The sequence below is a fragment of the Nicotiana attenuata genome, chromosome 9, assembly GCF_001879085.1.
Source record: "Nicotiana attenuata strain UT chromosome 9, NIATTr2, whole genome shotgun sequence".
In the NCBI taxonomy this organism is placed as follows: Eukaryota; Viridiplantae; Streptophyta; class Magnoliopsida; order Solanales; family Solanaceae; genus Nicotiana; species Nicotiana attenuata.
In genome coordinates this window covers 4,332,506-4,349,808 of record NC_031997.1, presented here as the reverse complement: position 1 = coordinate 4,349,808, position 17,303 = coordinate 4,332,506, and the positions used below count along the sequence as shown (strand labels likewise).

Below are 17,303 nucleotides of genomic sequence, written 5' to 3'. Positions count from 1 at the left end.
TCCTTGGCACTGTTGTATTTATAAAACAAAACTGAAGAATGAGCATTATTAACCTGTTGAGGCATTAGGCTGATCCTAAAACGAACGGCATTCATGTATGAAACTTACAGTTTAAGTGCTATCAGGTGGCTTGGCTATCGCCAAACTTTCTTTACTATTTTCAGTCTTACAGATTCCTTCAACATTCAAGTTGAAACATACATCACAAATTTTCTTTTTCAGCTACACTGTTGTTTATCTGCTTAATACAACAATTTCTTTTTAAGTTCTTTCTACATGCTTGTTTCCGAGTCAATTACTCAAATGATCACTCAACTATCTCAAATTATCTCCTAAAATCACTTTTCTTTCGTTTGTAACAACAAAGTCACTGAACTATGCCTATTGCACTCAAAAGGTCACTCAACTAGATTTTCCAAATTTTGGATTGCCAAATACCTATTTTACCCTCTAAAGTATAAATATTTATCTTCTTTTATTTATTTTTTAAAACTTTTTAATATTATGATTTCCCCTTTTTAATTTATATTACTTACTTATAGAATAAATAAATATTATTATAAATTAAAAAAATAAAAAATATTTAAGCATCTATAATGCTGGAATAACAAAATAATGAGCATAGTAAAAGAATTAATTAGAATAATTCATTTGTAATAATAATTTTAGTATTAACAAGAAAAATTCAAAAATTTATTTACACAATTCAGAATGAAAGAAAATAAAGGTTGTAAAATATATATTCCATGCACGTAATATAAAAATAATTATTTAATTAAAAACATTTTTATAATATACAATATATATTCTTGAAAGTTATGCTCAATTATATAATATATATTCCATGCACGACTTAACATAGCATATTTTACCCCATACAGATAGTCTCCCTGCTTTCCGATGTATAACTTTGTGTCGTCGAAAAGTTGGTAGAAACATAATAATATAATTGTGCATAATTTTCAAGAATATATAATGTACATTACAAAAATACCTTTATTTAAATAATTATTTTTATATTACGTACATGGAATATTTATTTTACAACCTTTTTTTTCTTTCATTATGAATTGTGTAAATAAATTCTGAATTTTTGTTGTTAAAATACTAAAATTATTATTACTAACAAATTATTCTAATTAATTTTTTTTACTATGCCCATTATTTTGTTATTCCGGCATTATATATGTTTAAATACTTTCTATTTTTTTAATTTATAAATAATTATTTATTTATTCTATAGGTAAGTCCATAACATAAATTAAAAAGGGAAAATAATAATATTAAAAAGTTTTTAAAAAAATAAAAAGAAGATAAATGTTTATAACTTAGAGGGTAAAATAGGTATTTGGCAATCCAAAATTTGAAAAATCTAGTTAAGTGACCTTCTGAATGCAATAGGCATAGTTCAGTGACTTTGTTGTTACAAATGAAAGTAAAGTGACTTTAAGAAATAATTTGGGATAGTTGAGTGATCATTTGAGTAATGGACTCTCCGGCAAGGACAGTAGACACGAAGTGTACTTTTGGTATTGTTACAAGGACAAAAGAATGAAGTAAGCCTAACTTGCTCAAACTTAAGAAGACTATATCTTGATGTTATTGCCTGACACTTTTGGAAAAGATTAAGAAAAAATTTTAGCCAAAGAATGAGATGAAAAAAAACTGATTTACTCCAAATATGGAGAAATTTTTTGAGATGCTGGACCACCTTCATATCAAATGTACTTCACCAACCATTCCAAGCTCTGTCATGTACGAACAATATGCCATCAGAAAACTTCTTTGATAAGCTAAATTAAAAGGAGTAACTTCATTAAACCAGTATCATAACTTAGATTATGCAAAATAAGAAAAGGAGTGACTTTAGAGTTGTCGTAGTTGTCTGGCTCAAGTTTCTGCACAGATAGAGAAACAACAACAACAAACCTAGTTTGATCCCATAAATGAGATCTGGGGAGGGTAGTGTGTACGCAGACCTTACCCCTACCTCATAGAGATAGAGAGGCTGTTTCCGATAGACCCTCAACACAGATAGAGAAAAATGAGCTTAATATTGGTAGATTGCCATATAATACCTTTATGCAATCAGGTAAATCCTCGTCTTTTACTCTCGCATGAGTCTGCAGATGAAGAGGTAAAGAAACATGTGAATTAGAGTACAAATGCATTTCCATCATGACACTGACTTGGGGAAAATGTGGCACTTGCAAAGCACAATTTTAGATATACTAGTATTTAAATATATACTTGGAGATGATTTGTTTTTGAAGATGCATTTCACTTGGATTAATAATCATGTCTTACGAAGTTACCTCCGTGACCAAATGGCAGGAGTCATAAAGATTTTCAGCTGATGAAGAGAGAATCACAAGTGCAGAAGCTACAGTTGATGGTCTGTAGCACAAGTGCTCATGACCCTGCAAAGCTAGTACTGCCAGGTACTTGGCAGTCCTCTCCATGTATTTGGTAGCTCTAGCAGCCTTAAGATAGAACCTGTGTCGGTCGGGACAAAAGCCGTATAAAATAGATGGATGGCTCTTTACTTATTTAGTAGGGATAAGGCAAACTCATCGAGTATATATCATATTTCGAGCAATAAGAATTTGTATAGCATGGTTGATCATTATACCATAAGAAGTTGTATATCGTTGGAAGCAAGCACTGGAAGTTTAGCACCTCCTGCACCAACCACTCCATAGCCACCACTTCACTACAGCTATATGCAGTGCCTGCAATAACGAATGTCTTCTGGCGGATGCTGAAATGGAAGTTGTGAACTTGTCAACTGGAGTAAGTAACTATTTTGCAAATGAGACCTAAGCAGATAAACATCTTTTAACAATGATATGGAACGTTAAAGACCAAGACTTCTAACTTGTGTATCAACTTGAGCTTTTCCTTCAAAAAGTTTAGCAATCTTTCCCAGTGACTTAAACATCAGAGAACATGAATGCAAGGTAATTTGCAAAGCTGAGCTTCCACAGATTTTATAATTGATTTCAAACTCTGTTTGCATGAACGTTCTTTAGCCATTTCATTCTGATACTCTTGTGGCATTCAAGTGAACAAGCCCAGAAATAATATCAGAGCAAGAAACATTACCTATTGTAAGGCTGGTTTTCTTCAATCCTGACTGCCAGTGTAAGGCAGGCTACACCAGCAATTTGAAGGCATCTTTTGGTTTTGAAGTATCCTTTGCTTAGAAATCGGTCAAAGAGGTTGACACTTAAGAACATCGTCTCCTTCTGAAGTTTCTTCCTCGTAGCTTGCTGTAAAAGAAGTAATGTCCAACATTAGACAGCAGTGGGAACTGCCAAACACTAGTGGTATTAGTATGTATTTGCACATTTCCGAAGCATAGGCTGTTGAAACAAATTTTATTTCATTTACTCCGAGGCTCTTAATCAAGGTTAATAGCATCATATCAGATGGAAAAAAGTTATATTATGTACTGCAATTCTCTGCAGATAAAAAATGGGAATCTTGGGGTGCCAAGGAATGGTCTCGCACATTTCATCATATAAAGAACTGTAAAATTTCTAATCATATTTAAGTAACCAGAAGGTCACGGGTTCGAGCCGTAGAAACAGCCTCTGGTAGAAATGCAGGGTAAGGCTGCGTATGATAGACCCTTGTGGTCCGACCCTTTCCCGAACGCTGCACATAACGGGAGCATAGTGCACCGGGCTGCCTCTTTTTATTATTTAAGTAACAGCAATTTTGTGGAATTGGACTACTCCCAGCACCATTGGTTTTAAGGGCCATCATTTGGTAAACGCCTGAAATGCAAGTGAAATTTTAAAATTGAGTGCGGATAAATTTTAGCTTTTTATTAGAAAATTTTACTGCGACCTAGTTACTCTATGAATGAAAAACAACAACACAAGCAAAAAGTTGAGTTACGATACTCAATTTACGTATAGCATCCTTTTCATTTTCGAACTTACCGAAATGTTTGACAATATTATTCCATTCAACTTTCACAAATTTCATGATCAATTTAAAATTCATTTAATTATTTCAATTTGAATTTTAATGAAAAAGATATTTCCCTATAAAATTACTTTTTTTTGGTTCAACCCTATAAAATTACTAGTATTCAATCATTGTTAATTTTCTTCTACTATTATTAACATAATACTTATAAAAGAAATAACCTATTAATCTCCTCATTCATTCAAGCACCTTCATGTACTATAAAAGGAAGGATTATACTTTACTTTTATCTCAAAAAAAGAAGAAGGTAAATATAGAATTTAAGATATATGCGATTTTTTATACTATCAGTGAATTATCAATTACCAGTTAATTAAACTCGTAAATATATAATTGCCCCATGATTCATGAATGACATGCATCGATCACGCAGTATGGACAGCAACATTATAGGCTCACGTGCAAACTGGATTTATTGGCTTATTACCAGTAAGTAGAAAATATAACTTCCGATCCACATGCACAATCAGCGTAAAATTTCCACATACATAACAATTAACATATCACACAAAGTTGATTTGATTTTGCTAATAAGTAAAGTCAATTTCCAGAGAAACATAACTTTGCATATTGCATCAACTAGAAATTAAGAAACGTGGAATAGCACGTCTCATCACTAATTAACTGACCTCAAGGATCCAACGAACCATCTGCAACCGCTGCTGGACGATGAGATCGCCGTAGTCCGTCGTGGAGCAGTACTCCTCGGCGTAGTCATGTGGATACAACTGTCTCCTCTCTCTCTTCCGTATCATCCTATAGCTCTCTTCATCCTCTTCTTCTTCCAATCCCTGCTTCGTACAAAAACGAAAAATAAACAGAAGAATCATAATGATATTTAAGGCTAACACAACTAAAATAAGCGTGAATTTCAACAATAATATACTAATAACTAAACTGCGGTGAATTTCATCAGCTCCTAACAACAAGTACATTTCAATTTCGATAATTTTCAGCTGAGAGATAAAAATTGAAAAGTAAATTTTAGGTACAAAGGAAGTAGGATTTATAGAACTTACGATGAGTTCAGTAAAAATGTGATAATCATCTGGAGAGTTTACGGAAGTGGATTGCAAACTGACGGTCGATGATCTGCAGAACTGTTGACTGAATTGAAGATACAACGCGAAAGTAGGTGAAGGACTAGCGTCGGCGTTCGATTTCTCGGAGAACTGGCTTCCAGAATCGTACCAATCGGATGAACTATAATCGGCGATCAGATCTATATCGGAACTCTCCGGGAAAATCTCCGACTGGAGTTCAGAGTAAGTTGATGAAGAATAATCATCGGAAATATCACTGTTTGACAAATGTTCAGAACATTCCAGATCAAAATCGGCTCCAACGAGCTTCTCATGTGCATGTCCTATAGCAGATTCTACCTCTGGACAGACTCGTGAAACTTCAGAATACTTCACATCTTCCGTTGCTCTGTTTTCACTACATTTGGTTGTTTGAACTGATAATTTTCCAGATTTTGACTCAGAAGGCGATTGTAACACAGAATTGAACGAAACAACATCGTCGTCTTTGATTTTCTCAGCATTTTTAGAGCTTTTACTGCAAAAATCACCAGAAGCTTCATTAGAATCCTCAGTTTCTTCAATATCTTTTACATTTCGCTTCTGTTTTGAGACGATATCGTGAGAGATATGCACTGAATTTTGATCAGTTTTCGTGATTTTACTGGAAATTGTCTGAAAACTAGATATCTCTGATGACTCAACACAAGAGCACTCCGATAATTCCACTTCAGCATCGGTGCTTCGTCGCTTCTTCACTGCCGTTTCCTTATTCACAGAACTTTTGCTCGATTCACGTGAGAGTTCGCTGATCAAGTGCGACGAACCAGCAATATTAGATAAGGAACATAGAATTATCGGAGTGATACGTGATCTCCGCCGGCGATGTAGCTTCGACCGGAGTTGCTTCGTCACCACTGGCGGGAGGATTTTCTCGGTCGGTTGCTGAACCGCCGGTTGAAGTGCTGCTTCCGAGGGTAACTTTCGCTTCATTACTTGTACTTCTGTTCCAAAAGTGGGAAAAATCTCAAATCTTAACTGAGTAGTGTTACACATGTGATTTTTGACCCTCCCCGAAATTTTACCCATTTTAGCATGTAAATATTTAGTTTAGGTCTAATATCGCCATTTCAACTAATTTTTACTTTATTTTATTACAAGAAAATAAAAAATTACAAAAAAATAGGTTTATTAATATTTTATAGTCATTTTTAATCTTTAAAAAAAAATTACAAAAATAGTACCCTATCTTTATTTTTATAATCTTGAAAACACAAAAAAAAATAGTTTTATGTTTTATAGTTTAGTTCAATTAATTAAAATTAATTTTATATTTTTATATTATAATTATACATAATTTTAGAAGAAAAAATTAGTTTTAGGTTGGTTTATCCCGTTTTTATAAATCTTATAGTCCATTTTTTAGTCTTTGGCCCAAAATACATAGCCCATAGTTCCTAGGCCCATACCCCTAACCTAATCCCTCCCCTATATAACCCTACACCCTACACCTACAAAAAAAAAGACTCTAAGAAGAACAGGGGATTGCTAATTTTTCGAAGACCATAAGGCGCAGCTCCTCTCTTCGGATGATATAAAAATTTCTCCTCATCTCACAAAGGAAAACGCCACTCCACTACCCATAATATATTCCCTCATCATTACACAAAATCATGAATCACTGAAAAACCAAACCCATTAAACAACCATCTCTTCCACCGTCCAGCCATATAAAAAGCCCAAATAACCACCACATTGTCAATCGCCGTTTGAAGCAGCGACCACCTCCAGTTTCTTGGAATTTGTGCCTATCCGAATTCGAGTTTTTCGGTGTCGATTCGAGGCTATCGGCGAGTTCGGGCTCTTTGTTTGAAGTCGCCATTGGGTTCGCCGGTCCGAGGTTCTGTGGGTAGCTCATTCTTGGATTTTCGCTTTCCTTTAGAGTTTCGTTTTCACTGTGTGTAAGGAGAAAAAAAGTGCAGCAATAAAGGTCCGATTTTATTATTCTTTCTCACTCTTATTGATATATTACATGTGCTTAGTGTTTAATTTGGATTTATTTAAGTGACCTACCGTGCGATTGTTGGAACTATCCATATGTTCGTATGCTCGGAGTGATTCATTTTAAGACTTTTTCAGTTTGTAATTTGAGAAAATTGGTAATAATTAAAGGATTATTAGCCAACTTTTATTCTGATTATTAAATAGGCTGCTGGATATGGACAATGGAAACCTTGAATATATGGCATCCCAAAGTTGGATTCATATCTTTTGTTCGCGAAAGAGTATAACGAGGCCATTTGTTCTTGTTGTTTTAGCTTCTTTTTTTTTCTTTTTTTTTTTTTTTGCAAAAAATAAATGGTAAGGAAACATTTGGTCTTATCAATACTTCTTCTCGTGCATTTTCCACAAAATGATGAGTTTTAATTTATCTCACTCCTAATTACTTCACGACTAAATAGTCCAAGCATTGCACAACAGGATAGGTTCTCTTAAATATGTGACTTTCTTTTTTTGGTAAAATAATGTGAAATCTTGAATTACTTTGATTTTTGGATTTTGATGCTGAAGGCCTTAATTAAGGCTATGGGCCTAAATTTGTAATGCAGGCCTGGGCCTTTCAAGTCAAGTGGCAGACTTGAATTAAGGGGCCTTCAACAATGGAGGTCTCCTTGTTTAAGTTTGGACTTGATCTTGAGGCCCGAACTTTCTTGAATGCCTTTAATAATAATTAATTCATAGTGCTAATTAATTAAGTTTTTTTAGAGACAATCCTTAAAAGATAATAATAGTTCATCCTTAGGACGTCCTTTTAAAAACAAAATTGAGGTATGCCGCGCCAAACAAAATCCACAAATTGCGTGGCCCTCTTTAAATATCCCTTTTAAAATCCTTAGAACATGGGACGTGCCATTTAGCGAATTTTCATGGCCTCCCGCGAAGTCGATAATAAGTTAGTTGCTTTAGGCGCGCTTTTAATAATTTTACCTTCTTAAATACGGGTGTGCATTTCATGCGACCCAAATCCAAATCCCAAAACATTGAATAAGAGGTGTCGAGGATCCGGGTGCATTTCATGTGACGTGATCCTAAAACACGCTCTTAAACAGCGTTCACTTTCATAAAAAAACTAATTAAAAGCGGTTAAACAAATTTATAAAATTGCACTATAGGTTGGAGCATGTATAAGAACCAGATTTTTAGCCATTTATAATAATTTAAGCGACCGTGCTAGAACCACGGGATCCGGGGGTGCCTAACACCTTCCCTCGGGTCAACAGAATTCCTTATTCAGAATTTCTGGTTCGCAGACTCCAATTGGGAAGTCGAAATTTTCCTCGATTTGGGATTCAAGATAAACTGGTAACTTGGGACACCAAAAGCCAAACCTATCCCAAGTGGCGACTCTGAAAAATAAATAAATAATCCCATTTCGAATAATGTCACTTTAAATGGAAAAACTCCCTTATACATTCTCCTTCGGGGTGGGTGTGTAAAAAAGGAGGTGTGACAGCTCTGGCGACTCTGCTGGGGATCGAACCCAGAATTTCGATTCAGGGTTCAAGAATTCGCGCTTAGTACAATTGTTATATTTGGCTTTATCTGATTTTTCTACATGTTCCATGCTATATGTGCTAAATGTTTTACCGCTTTGATATTTGTTGAAATTGTATATATAAACTGTCGCGAATCCCTTCCTCTTTCTGAGTCTTCTACATCATGGAGAAGGGTGCACTTCGTGTAGCTTCTCTTCTGTTTAGAGTCTTTTCCCATTTAGAACGAGGTTTGGATAAGTTGCAAAGCCGGTGGAGCTTCTGTATCCCCGGTACGCTGCCTCCCCCTCGGCTCGAGTTGTCCGCTCGAGTAAGCCAGGTCTAGACCAATAAACCTAGGGTTAAGCCTAGAAGAACAAAACCACATGCCGGATCCCTAGTAGGACGTTTGTTTGCATCATGTGCATTTGACTTAGGGGACTCAACACAGGGGTTGGGTTCGTCTAGGACAGGTGACCTGAAATAAATTGACCGTCCTGATGCATCTTACGTGCTACTTGCGCATTTATCTGCTTGGATTTGCATGTTGACCGGCTCGTCTAAATGAGAGAAAATTATAAAAACTAAGCAGTGTTAGGACTAAGGGAGGGTAACCATTTGTTGTGAGAAACCAAGTGCCCAAATAGTACCGAAATGCTGCCGGATTTGTGAAAAATGAAAAAAAAAGAGAAAAAGAGAAAAATATTTGAAAACATAGAAAAGAAAAATTGTTGTTCAAAATAGTTTTGATTTTGGCAAATCCGCCCGAACTACGCCGGTTTGATTCTCGCCGGATGTGAGATACGTAGGCAACCCTCATCGGGTCCAACCTCCCCTTTTGCAAAAATAGCCAAAAATACCAAAATTTTAATTTTTTGTCAAATAAATTGGGCGATGCCATTCTTGTTTTAAAATAAGCCGAATGTCCCCAAAAGGACGCCGGAAGGCCGTTTTGCAAGAATAGCCACCCTGAGTCATTTTCAAATGGTTTGCGGAAACCGCCTTAAAATCTTCTTTCCAGAAGTGCTGAAAGGTCGTATTTGCAAATCCAAGTCCTTATTTTCTAAATAAAGAATTTTTGCACAACTAGCCATTTTTCAAAATAAGTCATTAAACTCCCCTAAAATAGATGTGCAGGATGAATTCAAGTGACATCGAAACCTTCTCAGTCCTGAGCGAGATCCCTTTGAAACTCCATATGTGGTGGCATGACTTGGGAAAAGGAAGCAGAGATACTGTGATCAAAAGCCTGGGCGGTCTCGTAGATTTGTTAAAAATCAAGCCAAGAACAGATGTCATTGAGGCACTAATACCATTTTGGGACCCGACCCGTAATGTGTTTCGGTTTTCAGATTTTGAGCTCACACCTACATTAGAAGAGATCGCCGGATACGCAGGTCTAAATGGGAACCTCCGTGGTAGATACCCTTTGGCTCCACGGCCGGTAACTCTTCACAGGTTTTTAGATTTGTTGAACATCAGTCGGGATATTCAAGACACACATTTGGCGGAAGGGTGCTGTACACTACATTTCCTGTATCACCGGTATGGTAACCCCAAAGGCTTTGAGGAACCCAATACAGGATTGACACATGCTGGAAACAAAGACAAATGGGAGGCCCGACGCGGATTAGCCTTCATGGTGGCCTTTTTGGGAGTGTTAGTTTGTCCCAGGAAAGACGGTCACATAGACCTTGGTCTAGTAGGCATGCTAGATATTGCCATAAAGAAACCTACTAGCACAGTGGTTCCTTTGATTGTAGCAGAAATATATCGAGCTCTGACCAAATGTCGAGAAGGGGAGAAATTCTTTCAAGGTTGCAATGTGCTCTTGCAGTTGTGGATACAGGAACATCTCTGTCACCGCACAGGCTACATGAATTACGGTTTAACCGGTTGAGTTGTATCGCAGAGTTCGAGACCCGAGTTACAGGTATTGAGTTCCCGGAAGGTACTGAGGCCTGGTTGTCATGTTTAAGATCCCTCACTGCAGATAAAGTTGAATGGGCTTATGGATGGCTTCCTGCCACTGAAGCTGTATACACATCAGCAGAAGTCCCTTATATTCTTCTGATGGGTATTCGAAGCATTCAGCCTTATGCTCCTTACCGAGTTTTGCGACAATTTGGAAGATTTCAGACGGTACACGGTGATGAGGACCTGAGTGGGCAAGTCATTGAGTTGGGCCCAAAAGCTGCATTCCCTGAAGGCCAAATCCGGAAAATCTGGAATGAGTGCAGGTATCTTGAGCCTAAAACTATAGTACAGGACCGGGCCAGAGGTGAAGTAGACCCCAAATATTTGGTTTGGTTTGGTAAAAGGTTTCAAATCCCCGAGAGACCCGCCAAAAGGCCGCATGTGCAACAATTAACAAACGAGGCCCGGGTGCAGTGGGATTGGTTGGATAAAGAAAAAGAGTATAGAGCTCGGATTGGCGCATTGGAAAAACAGGTTCAGGAGCTTCGGTTCGAAAACAGCTTGCAAACGCGCAGCTGATGAAGGTGATAAAAGCAATTGCCCAGGAGAATGAAGCTTCTCAAGGCCCAAATTCAACAACTGAAATTAGATGCAAGGAATCGAGAAAGAAGTCTATCCGACGAGAGATTGATAAGAGGGTTTGAAGAAAACAGTCCGGGACGTCAAGGAAGAATTGGAAAATCCGAGGGAAGCATGCACAACTTCGGCTCAATGGCCAAGAAGACAGAGGAAAGGGCGCCAGTTCGTGGCAGCATAATGAAAGAAAAAACTATGAGGGAACCATTGCCAACTGAAAAGAAAATTGATTACTCTGAAGAAAGGTGCAGCCCGTCGGGAGAAAGTAGCTCAGGCTTGAAAGGACAGTGCTACTATTAATTGCCGATATGGAGAAGGAACTAAAATTGGTTACATCGTGATCTTCACTTCCAGGATTCGCAGGTACTAGAAGCCCGCACTCAACAGATAAGCCGGCTACTCCAAAGAAGGGTCAAATTCCGGGAGAGAATCATAAACATGGCCAACTATATTGTCATGAAGTGTCAGGCTGGTGAACGTAATGGGTCGTTACCACTTCTTTGCCTCCGCATGAATATTTGTTCGCCAGGTCATGAACGATTTGATCAGTTGCAAAGGGTCTTGTCACGCAGGCCCGCGGCAATGCCGAGTGATGCCCGCGGCCCCCCGGGATTTTGAAGCTTTGAATGTACTCTTGAGGCCGTAGTTTTCATTTCCAAAAAAGAAATAGTCTAGTAGCTTTGTAATTGCCTTTTGTTATTATGTAAATTTGAAAATTCCCAAAAATAAAATTGTTTCTTTATTTCTTGCATTTGAGTTCTCATCTATTTGCAAGAACTACGCTTGGTCTGATTCGTGCGGGGTCATGATACGTAGGCAATCTCCCATAGGATTCGACCGTAACCCTAAATATGGGGGGGAAGAAAACAAGAGAGAAAGAAATGGCAGAAAGAGAAGTAATAAATATAGAAATAATAAAAAAAAACCATGGCAAAGAAAAGGAAAAGCGGAACGAAAAACAAGGAGGATGGGAGAGAGAAAAGAGGAGAGAGGAAAGAAAAGAAGAGTGGAAAGCAAAAGAAAGCAAGCTGGGATTAGATAACCGTAGCAGTGATCTGTTTTAACTGTATAGGTGCATCTACCCCAGTGATTAACTATCTGTGTTTTTTCACATCAACGTGTTGTCTCAACCAGCGAGCTTTTAGAAACGGTGGTTGGTTGTGGACGCTAGGATCAATAACTTAAGGAATCGAAGGTGGGAATGTTCTACAGAAATGACTTTGCCCGCAGTCCCCATTTCTGAACCCATCTCGGGGGTCCGCCTCTGAATCTTTTACAGCTGAAGAAAATCGAATCTTGCGCTTGCGACTAATGGAAATGTGGGATGCTTGGAACAATGGACAGGAACCTCCAAGCAATATCCCGGATTCCAGAGCTATTTCCCAGAGCTGAGGTGCTACCACTATCCCTATCAGTCACCCTCCTACCCCTTTTGGACAACCTACCATGACTACCCACTTTGTGGAACAACCTTGCTGAGGTCGTCCCAGTATTCCAACAGGAATGGTTCCTACATCGTCACTGCTCCACCGAGTCCTGCCACCACACAGCCTTCGCTGCCAAGGCCTGCTTTTGATCCTTCAGCATTTCACATTCCAAAACCCCGCCTTCCCATCAGATCTCCCCATATCCCCGTATACAATTACTCTCAGCCACCCCATACGAGCTTACGCCAGGGCAGGACAAAAACCCTAAGACACAGAACAGGATGAAATGGCAAAGAGAATGAGGAGCCTCGAGCAGAGCCTGAAAACATGCAAGGATTAAGTGGGCAAAAGAGTGTCTCATACACGGATCTATGTATGTTCCCTCATGTTCATTCTGCCATTAGGGTTCAAACTCCAAAAAAATTTGAGAAGTAATGACGGAACACGGTGACCTATTGCTCACTTAAAGAATACTGGCATCCAGTTACGGGGAGCCGGTGGCAAAGAAGAGCTTTTGATGGGTATTTGGAGAAAGCTTGGTAGGTAATCGCTTCAGAATGGTACATTGGATCAAGATGTCTCACGTGGTATTTTGGGATGATCTGGCCCGAAGACCTTTGTTCGACAATTCCAGTACAACATTGATATCGCAACCAGACCAGGAACTCTTTGGCAAATCTAAAGAAGAAACCATCAGAAAGCTTCCGTGAGTATGCAATTAAATGGCGTGAACAGGCATCGAGAGTGAAACCTCCAATGGACGAGGTGGAGATGGTTACTGTTTTTCTCCAAGCACAGGAAGCAGACTATTTTCAGAATATGATGTCTGCCATGGGTAAACCTTTCGCCGAGGCAATAAAAATCGGAGAGATGGTAGAAAATGGTTTGAAAACAGGTAGAATTTTGAGTCAAGCAGCCATAAGAGCCACCTCCCAAGCCATTCAAGGTGGGTCTGGAGGAATGGCCAAAGGCAAAAAGAAAGAGGATACAATGATGGAGGCATCGGGAGAAAGAAGATATCGGGCTCCCAGACCGGTATTCTCTGAAAGAACCCCTCAACACTACTACCCGCATACGGGAATGGCCTATGTTCCTGCACCTTATGCAGTCATGAATGCACAACCTTTTGGCCGACCACAACCACAAGCTAACCGAAATCCACCCCCATTCCAAAGAAATCAACCTCCTTACCAGAACCAGTATAATCCCCGACCACTGCAAAATAACCTTCGTCCCCGAGAACCGCCCAGGAGACAAAATTTCACACCAATCGGTGAGTCTTATTCCAGTCTATTCCCAAAGCTCGTCCAGATGAATTTACTGTAGCCTATTCCCCAAAACAGGCAAAACCCAGAATCCTCATCTTATCAACGAGGGGTCCATTGTGCTTACCATTCAGGAGCCGAAGGGCATAGTACTGATAGTTGCTGGACATTGAAGAAGGCTGTGGAAGACCTAATTGAACAAGGGAAGATAGTGCTGAGGGATGAAGAAGCCCCGAATGTGACTAATAACCCGTTGCCTACTCACAACAATGGGCCGGTAATCGGTATGATTTGCGAAGACAGAGAATTTGATCCGGTTTTGAAAGCCATCATTGCCATTGCTGATGTAGAACAGAAGCCCAAGGTACTCCCAAAGCAAAGAAAAAGGGAGAGAAAGGATAAAATTGTCAAAGCTGAGATTGAGAAGAAACCTGAAGCAAAAACAGAAATGAACTCCTCTGACAATGGAATTCTCTACGTGCCCCGAGGACGCCAAGAAAAACCATTGGTTGTCACTATTCCAAGGAAAGCTGAGATAAAAGGGGAAACACCAGTGCACAAAGGAGCCTATGTGGTACGGGGGACAATTAAACTGCCTCGGCTGAGTGAGCCAGTGGTTATTGGACGCGTACCACAGAAGCCAATGACAGACCCCTCTACAGTGCCATGGAACTACCAACAAACAGTGGTCACATACAAGGGCAAAGAAATCTCGGGAGAACTCCCAGGGAAGAACTTTGTTGAGAAATATTCGAATATACAGGAAGTGAACAATGCTGCTCAAAAGCGTTTCCCACCCAAGAGGCCAGTGAGTGCTGAAGAGGCAGAAGCTTTCTTCCAGAAAATGAAGATGCCTGACTATGAGACAGTGGATCAATTAAGAAAGTACCCTGAACAGGTGTCCCTGCTTTCATTAGTGTCGAAGTCCTCCGAACATCAGAAGATCTTGATGAAAACTTTGAATGAGGCATACGTGCCAATTGGAACCTCGGTAGAGCAGCTCGAAAGGATGGCGGAAAGATTTTTTGCTATCAACCAACTTTCCTTTAGTAAGAATGATTTGCCTCTTGAGAGGCGCAGCTCCATAACAAAGCCTTGCATCTGACTGTCAAATGTGAAGGTTACTATTGTAAACAGAGTCATGGTAGACGAGGAGTCAAGGGTTGTACATCTGTCCACTCTCCAACACTGCGAAGGATGGAAAAATCGGGACAGAAAAGATTCGTCCAAATAATGTCTGTGTAAGGGCTTTTTGATGGTATTAAAGGAGGATACCATCGTGAAATTGACTTGATATTGACCAATAGGTCCACGTGACCTCGAAGTGACCTTTCCAAGTCATGGACATGGGATACATCTTATAACTTTCCTTCTGGCGGAGACCTTGGATCCATGCTGCTGGAGCGCGTGCTTCCAACCTCCACCCAGATTGGTAATGAGCATGAAGATCAGAAATCGTAGTCCAATGGAGAAGACGAGCAATCTATCCCTACCGTGATCCATCTTATCCATGTTGATAGGTGCAAGGAGGAAGTGAGCATATCGTTTTTCAAGCCTTTGAGAAATTGTGGTAGCAGATCAGCATGAGGAGGGAATCCCTTGTCCTCCAGCCTTTCCTGCCAATCGCTTCAAATCATGGTGGCCAAGAGAATGATTAGACACGGTTTCAGCCAGGAAAAGGGATGTGGTGGAAAACTTTACAAGGAATATCTGCAAGCCAGTAACTCTCCCGCAACAGAAAAGGTTCTTCCGAAATAGGTTTTTTTATCCTACACCGGATGATGAAAATGGCTGAAGAAAAAAAGAGAGAAGGATGTTTCTGCCACAGACCAACTGCCCCCATCTTATGATACTTTGTTAAGACCAAGTATGGCAAAGAACAGGATGATGGTTGTTAAGCTGAAGAAATTGAAGAAATATGTGGAGCTATGAGGCAAATGCTTTATGAAACCAACATGGCAAACCAGGAAAGGGACTACACCGCTGAAGTACTCTAATGGGCGTCTGATTGCTAAACTTCAAAACTGGAAGGCTACGCCATCCGATCAGGCGGGTTCCGGTAGACTAGCGCCTGTCACCTTTTCTGTATCTCGAGTTATTTCAGGGTGTAGCCTTCGGGTTTTTCCTTTAGTTTCGTGTTTTTAATTTCATAAAATGTAAAACCCTGTTATCTTTCAATTCCAAGAAATGAAATAATATTCACACGTCCCGCATCTTTCTTTCTTTCTAATTTAGTTATTTTTCCCTTTTTTCATCTTTCTTTCAAGTTATAAAAGCGGCTTTTAAAATAACATGAACATGCTGCGGACTTCATCACCCAGACTCAACAAACACGCGGCTTAATTGTGAAATAATGACCAAGAACCGGAATTAATGGATAAGAGAGGCCTTTAGGTGAGATAAACCGAGACGTGGAACAATTCGAGAACAAACCGTAAAGCCAAAACCTGAAATTGCATGAAACCGGTTATTGGGATCGGCGAAGAAATAAGGGAAACCACAAATTAAGCAATTCACACAGATACACAACTCGAGATGCAATAATCCAGCTCATGTTCGAATTCAAAGATGTTTTGCTTGTCATATGACGATATGCCAGACTGAGTCTGGATTTAGTGTGCACAAGCTGCCCAACTCACCCCGATTGTCCTCCAGTACTGCAAAGCAAAGGAAGTTACAGAAGAACTGATATCAGTGACAAGATCAAAGAGGAAGTCCACAAACAGTTGAAGGCGGGGGTAAATCCAGTGGTCCATACTACCACGTGTGTTGGTCTAATGTGTTCCCAGTACCAAAGAAAGACGGGAAATCCCGGGTGTGTGTGGATTACGAGATTGAACAGGGCAAGTCCCAAAGATAATTTCCCGTACCTACATTCATATCCTTGTTGATAACTGCGTCCAAACATGAATACAGCCCTTCGTGGATTGTTACCAGGATATCACCAAGTGTTGATGGATGAAGAGGATCCCGAGAAAAACAAACTTTCCACCACACCAATGGGGAACCTATTGTTACCGAGTCATGCCGTTTGGGCTAAGGACCGCGGGGCAACGTACATGAGAAGCCATGACCACCATCTTCACGATATGGATGCATCAAAGAAATAAGAGGTATTGTGGATGATGTATTGTTAAGTCACGGAGACTCAGAATAGTCATGTGTTCGAGATGTGAGAAAGTCTTGTAACGTTGGCGCAAGGTATGATCGTGAAGTTGAAAGTCGCCAGCTGAAATGTGCTTTCGGAAGTCCCATCCGGGCAGAGCTCTTGGGTTGTCGATAGTCAGCAGAGAGGTATTGATTGGATCCAACAGAAGGATTACAGGCCATGTCGAGATTACCTCCTCCAAGAGACTGAGAAGAAGGAGGTGAGTGAGTTTTTATTGGGCAGGTTAAAACTATATCAGTTCGGTTCGTCGCTCAATTGACTATCACCTTGAGCCCAATATTCCAAGTTATTGAGAGAAAGATGCGGCTGATCAAGTGGAGTGCCGAATGGTCAGA

The 17,303-nt window shown here is 39.5% G+C and overlaps 1 protein-coding gene across 1 annotated transcript; it reads right to left on the bottom strand.

Moving 5' to 3' along the window:
• Nucleotides 1,463–6,903, bottom strand: LOC109232491 (cyclin-SDS-like). Its single transcript, XM_019398262.1, has 8 exons — nucleotides 6,717–6,903; nucleotides 5,019–6,025; nucleotides 4,629–4,790; nucleotides 3,106–3,272; nucleotides 2,633–2,761; nucleotides 2,316–2,496; nucleotides 2,079–2,123; nucleotides 1,463–1,748 (listed from the first exon to the last, which is right to left on the bottom strand). The coding sequence occupies exons 1-8, from the start codon at nucleotides 6,901–6,903 to the stop codon at nucleotides 1,719–1,721; spliced, it is 1,908 nt and encodes a 635-aa protein (XP_019253807.1). The 3' UTR covers nucleotides 1,463–1,718.